This window comes from Peromyscus leucopus, chromosome 6 (assembly GCF_004664715.2).
Source record: "Peromyscus leucopus breed LL Stock chromosome 6, UCI_PerLeu_2.1, whole genome shotgun sequence".
Taxonomy (NCBI): Eukaryota; Metazoa; Chordata; class Mammalia; order Rodentia; family Cricetidae; genus Peromyscus; species Peromyscus leucopus.
This window is the reverse complement of record NC_051068.1, coordinates 83,208,420-83,220,280: the sequence shown is the minus strand read 5'-3', so window position 1 is coordinate 83,220,280 and position 11,861 is coordinate 83,208,420. Positions and strand designations below refer to the sequence as shown.

The 11,861-nt window shown below is 49.1% G+C and overlaps 1 protein-coding gene across 6 annotated transcripts in view; it reads right to left on the bottom strand.

The window, feature by feature from the left end:
• Positions 1-2,670: 2,670 nt before the first annotated feature.
• Aknad1 (AKNA domain containing 1) overlaps positions 2,671-11,861 on the bottom strand; it is a 35,353-nt gene continuing 26,162 nt past the window's right edge. For 4 of the 6 annotated variants that reach the window (XM_037207005.1, XM_037207008.1, XM_037207006.1 and 1 more), the window contains exons 8-12: positions 10,366-10,488; positions 10,168-10,275; positions 6,558-6,636; positions 3,728-3,857; positions 2,671-3,068 (exon numbers count right to left, since the gene is read on the bottom strand). In XM_037207005.1, coding sequence (XP_037062900.1) covers positions 2,934-3,068; positions 3,728-3,857; positions 6,558-6,636; positions 10,168-10,275; positions 10,366-10,488 — 575 coding nt within the window. In that variant the 3' untranslated portion in view covers positions 2,671-2,933. The other 2 variants (XM_037207010.1, XM_037207009.1) reach the window with 2 other exon arrangements.

Below are 11,861 nucleotides of genomic sequence, written 5' to 3'. Positions count from 1 at the left end.
GGACTTGTGACAGTTAATCTTGGAATTGTTGAGGAGACATGTGTGGGCACGTCTGTGAGATTATTTCTAGAGTTGAACTAAGGTAGGAAGGCTCAGGCAGGGAGTTTTGGAGGACACTGGACTAAACACACTGGAGTCTGGCACAAGAGAGCCCTCTTCACTCCGAGTCCACTATCGACACATTTAAACAGCACAGGACAGCTAACCAACATAACACATTTTTCGGTTCCTTAATTCCACCTCACTCAAGTTCTCAAGACACGGGAAGAAAGGATGTGGCCAGATTCTTGACTAGAATGTGCCATGAAGATGGCTGGGCCAGTTCCCAGTAGAGTCCTTGCTCCCCTCTGGAACCCCACCGTCCACATTTCTCTCAGCTTTCTGAGATTTTTCCTCCTCCCCGGCCTGCACGGCTCTGAGCTCGGCTAGGCCACACTAGCGTTTGTGTAGCTGACAGGACCCTACTCCTCCACATTCTCCTCTCAAACCAGTTCCAAAGGTCTGTCAGCCACAGGGCCGGGTCTACCTCAGCGACAGCCCCAGCTCTCGGGACCTGGTTGCTGTAGTGGTTATTTTTCTCATTGCCCTGACAAAATCAAGTTCTAGAAGGAAGTTTTAGTCTGGTTCATGGTGTAAGAAGCCCATTGTGGACAGCGGGACTGTGAGGTGGCAGGTCACACTGTTCCCAGCCAGGAAGGGATGAGATGGCTGTGGCCACTCGATTTCTTCTTCTGTTACTCAGCCCAGGACCCCAGCCCACCAGGAGTGCCATCCGTTCAGGGAGGTTCTTCCTGCCCCAGTTAAAGTCTCTGAAAATGCCTTCCTAGACCGGCCCGGGGCAGTCGCACAGATTTACACACCTCACCAGCACAACTGGCTCTTGTTCTCTCCACCTCATCCTCTCCAGTGTCTGCAGAATGTCCCTCGTTACCTACTGTGGGAAAAGCAGATGGAATGTCCTATCTTTTCTGTTAAGTGATTCAAAGAAGTTTCGCCTTCAAGGAAACTGGTAAAGACGCCATCTGACACAAATCCCCACCATTTTTATGTGTTCAAGGTTGCCTCCTGTGGTGATATTTTATTTGTGCTCTAACAAATAAAGCTCGCCTGGGGATCAGAGGACAAAGCCAGCCACTATATTAAACAGAAGTCAGGCAATGGTAGCACACGCCTTTAATCCTAGCATTCAGGAGGCAGAGATTCATCCGGATCTCTGTGAGTTCAAGGCCACACTGGGAACAGAGCCAGGTGTGGTGGTACATTCCTTTAATCCCAGCTCTAGTTAACCATAGAGGTCTGGAGGTCTGTACAGACAGACAGGAAGTGATAGAGCTGGACAGAAAGAGGAAGTGATGTAGCTAAATGGAGAGAGGAAGTAGGATGGCAGGGCACAGAAAGGTATATAAGGCGTGAGTTTACAGGAAGTAGCTCTCTCTTGGGCTGAGGATTTCCTGGTAGTAAGATCTTGTGGTGGCTTGTTCTATTCCTCTGATCTTTCAGCTTCCACCCCAATATCTGGCTCCGGGTTTTTTATTAATAAGATTTGTGTTACAGCTGGCCACTAAGAGTGTCCCTTGTGTTAGGAATAGAAACCCAGCAGAGACGACAAGGGATGTGAGCCTGCTGGACTTGTGGCTGCAGAGCTTTTTGCACAAGTACAACTTGTTGTGTTGCCCAAGACAATATGGCCATTCTCCTAAGACATCACAACTCCCGGTCACCATACAGGACACTGGGTGAACCGGCGGCGGCCCCTCTTGCATGGGTTTGGTTGCATGCTCGAGCTGTCCGTGAGTTTCCTGTAAGTTCCTAGCAGAGGGATTGCTGGTCAGGTAAGTGCTTTTTGGAATTCTGTAAATACAGTCCTCAATTTAGCAATGGTTGAACTTACACTTTTTTTTTTTTTTCAACTAAATGACAGTGTAAAACTGGTATGCGTTCCATTGAAACTATCTCTAATTTGAATTTTGTTTGTTTTTGTTTTTCGAGACAGTGTTCCTCTGTGTAGCTTTGGAGCCTGTCCTGGATCTCCCTCTGTAAAACAGACTGGTCTCGAACTCACAAAGATCTGCCCGCCTCTGCCTCCCAAGTGCTAAGATTAAAGGTGTGTGCCACCACCGCTTGGCCCTCTAATTGGAATTTTTTAAATGTTATATTTATTGTTTGTGTGTGTGTGTGTGTGTGTGTGTGTGTGTGTGTGTGTGTGTGTGTAGCATACACAAGTCAGAAGACAACTTTTGGCAATTGGTTCTCTCCTTCCACCATGTGGTCCCAGGGATCTAACTCAGGTTGTCACATTTTGCAGCCAGTGCCTTTACCTGCTGAGCCGTCCCCCCAGCCCTCAGATTTGGATTTTTATCCTTTCCCCAGGCCAATGATAAGAGAGCACAGGACTGTCCTGCTCCTGGGCACCCGCATCCTCACAACGCCCCGGCCACTGCGCAAGTGCGAGGAGAGACCGTGTGTTACCTTACGTTACTAAGCAATTGCGTTCAGTAAGCAGGTTGGCGTATTCCCTGCAATATTCACCTAAAATCCTTTGAATTTACCGTGGGTTTGTCGGGACGTAGGCCGTTGTCAGTTGAGGAATGGTGTCATGTTGCTTTGCAGCAGCGTATGAGAGGATCTGTTTCCCATCTCGCCAAGACAATTTTATGAAACTTTCCAGACTAATAGATAAAAGTGTTTGTTTTATTATTTTTTTATTTTACTGTGAATTAGGAAGAACATAGATTCATTTTCACATAAATACATAAGTGCCCGAGGGCTGTTTGCTTTTTGTTTTTGTTTTGTTTCATTTAAGAACTTGGTGTAGTTCATTTCTTACAGTTCTAGTGTTTTCTCTAGAAAGCCGTCTTTCCACATTGTGTCGTCAGTAAAATACTCTGCAGAAGAAGACCCAAAAATGTGACCCTTGGTGGCCTGGGCTGGAGTTAGTAGTGTTTTAGTTGGTACCTCCATCGATGCACTTTGGCGAGGTCCTCTGCAATGGATTTAATCATTTGGTCAGTGGTTTTTTTCAATACAGTTGCTGTCTTTAAGGCATGATCCAAAGCCGAGTTTAAAATCTAGAGGGAAAGTCCACATATTTTAGTTACAAAAACTTACTAATGGCTCTGATAACTGGAATCACTCATTATTAAACATTACAAGATGGAATTTTTGGAGCACTCTGTTTCCACACAGTTTATTTCTGGTTTTGAGGGTTGGTCGCCTAGGAAACCAGTCCGGGATGGAATGTATTTGTCAAGGGAAGGGAGTGATGTACAGCACGTGACTGATGAACATGAGTCAGAGGGTGGGTCAGCAGCCTGCTGGCCTGTTCCTGCTGCAGAGAAAAAGAAGAGTTTAAGGACCCCAGCAGGGAACCGAGAGTGGGTGCCCATGGATACCGCACATGCGCATCAAAGTGACCCAGGGTTGCTGTTCCCAGTCTGAGCGTAGGAAACAGCTGGCACCCTTAACCAAGGCCACCAGAACAGACTGCAGCCTTCAAGCCTGGCCCAGGAGAATCCTGCAGCAGAAGAACCATCCACCAACTGCTTTCTCCAGGAAGTTTCCTTTGGATCCAGTTTAGGAAAAATGCAAACCATGAGGCTGTTGAGAGGCCCTGTCTTTTTAGGTCAATGCTGAGCAAAAATTGTTCTTAGCACATTTTCTGAAAGCTAGCCGTTCTGTGCTCTTTAAGACCATACGTCTGAACTGCAAGGATTTTCTCAATCCTCACCTTAGATTCTGTTTCTTCCATGTTATTACGGTCACCTAAGGATTGGATTCCAGGAATCCTGAGGAAGCGGAGGTGGGTCGGGGGTCTTGCAGGGTCTGTGTTACAGGTCAGGCAAGTCTTGGGATGTTTTCTAGAAGACAAAAGCACATTGTTACCTGTGTGTGGCACCACCCACATGCACTCTCTCCCGTTAGGCTCAGTGACAGCTTTGTGCGTGTGCACAAGAGTGTGCGCATGCCTGTGTTAGTACGATCGTGTGTGTGTGTGTGTGTGTGTGTGTGTGTGTGTGTGTGTGTGTGTGTGTAGCTGAGGGACCCTGCCTTTCATAGCACTCATAGTCCATGAGGCCAGCCACAGCTGAGCTTCAGGGAAAAGTGGTCACTACAGTCGATGAAGCACCTTTCCAGAGCTGCTCTTTTTTTTTGTTTTGTTCCCTCCAGAACACAAAGAGCCAAGACTCCAAAGAGATTCTTCTCTTGTCATTTTTTGGGGGGCTAACCTTCTACCCTGCATAATCATAAAACAAAAGACACACAAAAAAATTGCCAATGACCATACCTGGGCTTGCGTTCATTCACACACCAGGGATCGTGCATGGCAAGGCAGCCAATGCAGAGGGGAAATGAGAGCCGTGGCTCTTTAAGTCAGTGGGGCCACCTACCCTACCTGCTGCCCTCTGAGGACGGATACCGAGTCTGCCTGTGGTGGATTCAGTGCAGGAGCACCGGTGTTCAGGCGTCTACCACAGCGCTGAGTGGTTCGTTTCCTTCGCCTATGTGAAGAGGGGCTGCCACCGCACTTGCTGTAGTCAGGTCTGGTGTGGAGCCTCCTGCGTCTGGTCCCGCGGCTAAGTCTTTGTGTGTGTGTGTGGGGGGGGGTGGACACTTGTGAGCAGTAGCATCTTTAGGGAGTCACTTCAAATGCCTGTGACCTCAGAGCCTCTCCATGTCTCTGTCCCATGTCTTTCATGTATGTGTGTTCTGCAGTTCACATTGGGGCCATCCTGCAGATGAGAAGCACTCTGTCTCAGGGGCTTCTGACGCATTAAACACACCAGGCAGGGGGTGGCAGTGTAGTGTAGTGGGAAGCGCAGGGGCCTTGGAATCTTCCCCCCATATGGAATCACTCAGCTCTTTGAACAGGATTAATGGCTGTGCTGAGTACATCCCTTGTTTTAAGTCTTTTACAGTTCACTCACAGCTCCATACGTGTATGTACCACATCTGTGTAACGCATTCTGATCACACTCATCCCTCTACCCTCTCTAACCCACCCGCCCTCCCCCATCTGCTCCCTCCCGTCCCACCACCGGGTCTCCATCCCGCTTTGATTTTGTTTTATTTTGTTTTGCTTTGAGACCCACCATACTTTTTAAGCCAAGTACCATCCTTGGTGTTTTCTATGTAGTCTTGGTGAATCTGGTCCTATCATCTCCATTTTACATCCAGGAAAGTAAAGGCTCAGGGAGGGTAAGTAACTTTTCCAAGGAAAGAGACATGACATGAACCCAAGAAGTCTCCAAAAACAACATTCTTTTGTTGGTTTGATTTTCTTTTTTTAACAATCATTTATTTTTTTTTATGTGTGTGTGTGTGTGTGTGTGTGTGTGTGTGTGTGTGTGTGTGTGTGTGTGTGTTTACAGAAGCCAGAAGAGGACCCCAGAGCTGGAATTTCAGGCATTTCTGAGCTACCTGGTTCTGGTGCTGGGAACCAAACTTCAGCCTCTTGTTTTGGTGGGGTTTTTTGTTTGTTTTTTGAGACAGTCTCATTATGTAGCCCCCTCTGTCCTGGTACTTGCTGTGTAGCCCAGGCTTGCCTCAGCCTCTGAGCCGTGATGACAGGCGAGCCCTGCCATGTCTGCTGTATTTTAAGTCACTGTACTTTTCAGGCCAGCAGGCTCAGGCTTGAGTTCGTCCAGGGGAGGGGCCTGAACTGTTGCCTCTGCCCTGCTCTTGGTTTGTCTGAAAGGGCTCCCAGCACCAGCTCCTCTCACCATCACCCCAGTCAAGCTGCCGTGGTCCCAGTGGACCCCCCCACCCCCTTGCTGCCTCCCTCGGCCTCCGGGCTCCGGTTTCTGCTCCTCTAACCCGCCGCTCATTTCTCACTGGCTACAGTGATGATGTCTTCTTGTTTTGTTCTGAGACGGTCTCCAGCTGGCCTGGAACTCACTGTTGCCCAGGCTAGCCAGAACTACACCTAAGCCTTCTAACTGCTGGGATCGCCGTCATCAGCCACTGTGCCTGGCTTCCGCAGTCATCTTTTACAATTCTGCAAATTCCCCATTGTTCTGAAGAAGCCCGCCTCCACCTGCTTCGTCTTGCCCCTGCCGCTCCCTTTGGCTCCTGACACACTGACGGGTTCCTGAACTTGCCCAAGGGCCTTTTCTCCTCAAAAAGCCTTAGCCTCGAATGTTCTTCACATCTATCCTGATGTCCTCTGATAGTTCATTCATATTTTTCCTTTGAGCTCAGGTTCCCAAATCCCCCCAGCATGGGACAGGTAATCTTATCTAGGTAGGTAATGGTACAGTGCACGCACCTGAATAATGAAACTCGACCACGTGGTGTGTGTGTGTGTGTGTGTGTGTGTGTGTGTGTGTGTGTGTGTGTGTGTCTGTGTGTGTGTGTGTGTCTGTGTGTGTGTCTGTGTGTGTGTGTGTGTGTGTAGCGTCTTACTCTGCTCCCCACATTGGCCTCAAACTCACCACAGAGTCCAGACTAGACTTCACTTTTGGCAAGCCTCCTGCCTCGGCCTCTCAAGTTTAGAGATGATGGACGTGAGCCGCCACATCTGGCTCTGCTTTTGTTCTTAGTAATAATGAACTACTCACCTTGTGCTGGAATCATGCTCATCTTGAAAGGGTTCTGAGTTTACTCTCTGGGAACAGATCCATTTTGATGTTGAGCAAGCTGAAAAATGTTAGCTGGGATTAAATTCAGAGTATCAAAAATGGCCTCCACAGATCTTTGAGTTAGAGGCCAGCCTGGTATTCACTGCAAGTTCCAGGGCAGCCCGGGACACATAGTGAGAGCCTGCCAACAATAAAAAAACAGAAACCTCCAAATGGTGGGAATGTATCATTTCCTCAACTCTGCAGTATGGATGAAATAGTTTACAAAAAGTTAACAACTATGTAAGGAACACAGAAAGCAGAATTTACTTCCAAGAATTCTGCATTCCTCAAGCTCAACTTTAAATTTCTATTACACACATGCCACTGTACTCATGTAGAGGTCGAGGACAACTTGCAGGAGCCGGTTCTCGGCCACCATGTGAGCCTCGGGATTGAACCCCCGTGGGCAGGCTTGGCAGCAAACGCCTTTACCCGTTCAGTCATCTTGCTGGCTCTATTTCTGGTTTGTTGATGGAGTCTCACTCTCTATCCCAGGCTGGTCTTGAACTCAGAACTCACAGTAGTTTTCTTGAGTGCTGGTGTTTCAGGTGTGAACCATGATGACCAACATGAAACTCTGACATAAAACTCATAGAGTTCAGGAGACTGAGGCAGGAGGGTTGCCACAAGCCCAAGGCCGGCCTGGGCTACAAAGTGAGACCCTGCCTCAAAATACTAAATGAATAAATATTTATTTCTTAGTAGATAAGGGAGCAGGGATTTATATTCCTTGGGCGTTCACTGTGTGACCTGGCATCGTTTACAGCTCTGCGTTTCTACTTCAGCTACTAAGTGCAGGGGGTACAATTTCCAAAAGGTGAAACCCAAATGAATTCTAGACTCTCCACCAACTTCAGGAGTCAGAAACCAACCACTGGATTAAGATCATTCCAGAAGAGAAACCAACTGATAAAAAGCAACATGGGAAGTCACTGCCAGAAAGGGACAAGTCAGTGGGGAAAAGAAACCTGCACTGTTGAAGTATATATCAGACCACTTCCGTCCCCACCACCCCAACCTGTTACTGTGTGTACATGAGATGCACTTCTGCCCCCACCACCCCTAACCTGTTACTGTGTGTACATGAGATGCACTTCCGCCCCCACCCCTAACCTGTTACAGTGCGTACATGAGATGCACTTCTGCCCCCCACCCCTAACCTGATACAGTGTGTACATGAGATGCACTTCCGCCCCCACCACCCCTAACCTGTTACAGTGTGTAAATGAGATGCAATTCCGCCCCCACCACCCCTAACCTGTTACAGTGTGTACATGAGATGCACTTCCGCCCCCACCCCTAACCTGTTACAGTGTGTACATGAGATGCACTTCTGCCCCCATCCCTAACCTGTTACAGTGTGTACATGAGATGCACTTCCGCCCCATCCCTAACCTGTTACAGTGTGTACATGAGATGCACTTCCGCCCCACCCCTAACCTGTTATAGTGTGTACATGAGATGCACTTCCGCCCCCACCCCTAACCTGTTACAGTGTGTACATGAGATGCAATTCCGCCCCCACCACCCCTAACCTGTTACAGTGTGTACATGAGATGCACTTCTGCCCCACCCCTAACCTGTTACAGTGTGTACATGAGATGCACTTCCGCCCCATCCCTAACCTGTTACAGTGTGTACATGAGATGCACTTCCGCCCCCATCCCTAACACTCTTCATGCATTTGAACGCTTGGTTCCAGTTGGTGGGGATGTTTTAGGAGCTGGAGGTCCTTTAGGTGGTGGTAGGACTTGGCTGGGGGAAGTGGCTCTCTCGAGGGTAGATGCTATGGTATAGGCTGTCTCTGCTTCCAGCCAGGGCATCCCCCGACTCACACCACCATGCTCTCTCCACTGTGGCAGTCTTTACCCTCTCATCCCATGAGCCACAATGAATCCTCCCTCAGGTTGTTTCTGTCGGGAGTAACGTGGCTGCTGGTGAGAAAAGTAGCTAACGCTTCTGTTCCAAGGGCCCCCCCTTCCCCTTCCTCCTTCCTCTTCATCCTGTCTTAGGCACTGGCGTCTCATAGAGAGGCTCTGCTCCCTTCCAGAGGGTCCCACTGGACAGCAGAGACTGTTCCTCAAACACAGGAGACAGGGTGGATGCCGAAGGGTTTGGATTTAGGCGTCGGCTCATGAACACAGATGCTTATGGGTTCAATCTCCCTGTCAGCTGTTTGTAACGCAGTTTCGGAGTTGACTGGACACAGACTTTGAAATGAGCACAGTGTGGTGGGTTCTGGAGCAGTCTGCAGCTGGACAATGGCCCTCTCAGGTGAGGTACCCGATAGTCATTTCCATCAGCTCCCTTTACTGAAGGTTCCTTCCCGAGGCTGAAGGAGAGCTGACCTTCCCGTGTTCTCCCCACCCAAGCTGCTGTGTTTCCTAAGGGAGTTCGGGATCACACTCTGTGCATTTCACTGTGTATTAGACGAACAAGTCCAGGGCTGGGATGTGCAGTTCAGTAACAGAACCTTACATGTGCGAAGCTCCGGGTTCCATCCCCGACACCATAGAAGAGGAAGAAGGAAGTGGAGGGGGAAATAGGAGGGTGAGAGGAGGTGGGGGAAAGGAGGAGGAGAGCCCCAATGACCAAGAAGATGGAGAAGAATTCCACATTGTGGCTTCTGCAGAATCATGATTCCCTTTGGAAGAATACATCCAATTGGGGAATTTGTCAGCTGGGGATCATGGGAGAGGACCCACTGATTAAGTCAGGTAAATGGCATTCTTTGGTCTTGGGCATTGGCAATTGTGAAGAGCAAGAAATGCTTTGCCTGGTGCTTGCCTCAGAGAGGACGACTTCTAAAGGGATGGAGAAGGGATGTGCCTCTGTCAGAGAAGCCATGGCTGGCTGCTGGAGTGGAACAAGATGCATCTTCTTCTCCCCGTCCCCACAGCATCCTTTGGCCTTGCTTTAGTACCTACCCTATTTGCTTTGAGCTTTCCTTACTTGGGCCCAAGTCCCTTTCAATTGGGAACTTCTTGGGCGGTTGGTGCTGTGCCTTAGTCATCTTTAAAAATAAATGTGGGAGCTGGGCGGTGGTGGCGCACGCCTTTAATCCCAGTACTCGGGAGGCAGAGGCAGGTGGATCTCTGTGAGTTCGAGGCCAGCCTGGTCTACAGAGTGAGATCCAGGGAAGGCGCAAAGCTACACAAAGAAAACCTGTCTCGAAAAACCAAAAATAAATAAATAAATAAATGTGGGGTTTCAGTTGTTGTGTTTTTTCAAAGATTGCAAATGTTTGCATTGGAAATTAACAATGGTACATCTGAGGACACACTGGAGAGGGATAGGAATAGTTGAGTCAGCCGCTCACTGGTTCAGAGTATACGCTTGCTGCTAACTTGACTGTGGTCACTAATGTCACAGTGGTGTCTCCACCACCGGCACTTCCCAGTCCCCAGCCCCTGCTCAGCCTCTTGTCACCCACATATAGACCTGAATTTGGAAGTGTCAAGTTAGTGCAGGAGGCCTAGACAGCCGCCTAGAGAGGGCCTAGGAGCCGCAGTTAACACAGAGAGGGTCCTACAGGAGAGGTACTTACAAGATGAAGACATTTTATTTTCGTGTAAGAAGTGGGGCTGGGCAGAGGTATGTCCTCCACGGTGATTTAAGTCATCCTGCCCTGGAGTGTCGTATCTATAATGAAATTCTAAAAGGAAAAGGTTGAAAGCATAGCTCCTTGCCTGGGAACGATGACTGTCCCTGGCCACCCCCTCTGGAGTCCCCGAGTTGGCCTCACCTTTTGGTGGTTCTTCACTGCAGACCCTCTGGGAGTTCCGACCCTCACTGCCACTGTCCTCACCTCTGTTACGCTGCAGTCCAGTGCCAGACTCAGGACGGAAGCTGGGCCCCGGATCAGAACCTAAAAGGGTGTGTAGAGCCTGCGTAGGTGGGCTGTGCATAGCCACGAAGCGTGGAAAGTTAATGCCGACATGCACAGTGTGCCTCGGGCACCAAAGGGTGATTTCCTCAGTGGTGCTCCCAACGGGGAGGTGCCAACCAAGGGTGTCGTCTCGGACCCCTGCTGACAACAGAGATCTTTCTGATGTGAAATTCCCCAGATGTACCCAGGCCATATAGACACACAGGAAAGATCTGAACCACTGTGGGATTTGGTCCACTGGGTTATTGGGTCCTCTTGCAGTTGTAGCTGGTTTTTTCCAGATTTGCCCCCAATACACCCAAGTTCCTCATCTCAGATTCTCTTAGGGCCAAGACTTTGTTCTGTCACCCACGTGACTGCAAAGATAGTTTCCACCTGTGGAATATTCATGGACTCACAGGAGAATCCAAGTGACAAGTTTGCCTGGCCCGAGATGTTAGGAGCAGAGGGCGTGTGTAGCTGGTGCTGATCTAGAATCCGCTGGGCACACTGTGGGCTGTGGAGGTGCCCGGGAACACCATGGTGTTTAGAAGTACAGGACCAGGCAGGGAAGGTCGTAAGCATAAATCACAGATTAAAGACCTGGGCTTGAATCCTGGTTCTGCACTTATTAGCTGTGGTGACTGAAAATATCTACATTAATTCTTTGACACCTGCTCTATCTATCTATCTATCTATCTATCTATCTATCTATCTATCATCTTTCTATCTACTGAGGCAGGATCTCTCTACATGGCCCTGGCTGCCCTGGAACTCACTCTGTAGACCAGGCTGGCCTCAAACTCAGAGAGATCCACCTGCCTCTGCCTCTTCAGTGCTGGGATTAAAGGCATGCGGCACCACACCTGGCAGATAACTTGCTTTGAAAGGTGTGCACTTGGCCTAGGGACCATTTGCCTGGCATGTACAATGCCCTGCATTCCATTTCCAGCACCACAGGGGGAAAGGAAGGTCTTGGTCTGATTCTTCTCTCCTTGAGTTCATATCTAACAAAATAAAGCAGTAATGACAATCTAATAACCTCTCTCTGTGAGGTCCCTTGCTCATAAGGTAGCTGGCTGTCACATCTCAATGACAAGCACAGTGGCCTATTGGAGGCTCCACTGAGTCTCCTTGTCAAGGACCATGTGAGTGATCCACTCTGGCCCCTAATCAAGCCTTCAGGCAATCTCAGCTCTGACGGACATCCTCCTAGGGGTCCCTGTGCCTGGACCATCCCACCCACTTGCTCCTAAATGCCAGACCCACAGAAACTGTCAGACAATATTGGTCACTGTTTTGAGTCACTAGGTTCTGGGATACATTATGATGAAGTGGTCAATAGCTAATATACTGGGTCTTTGACCCAGGCT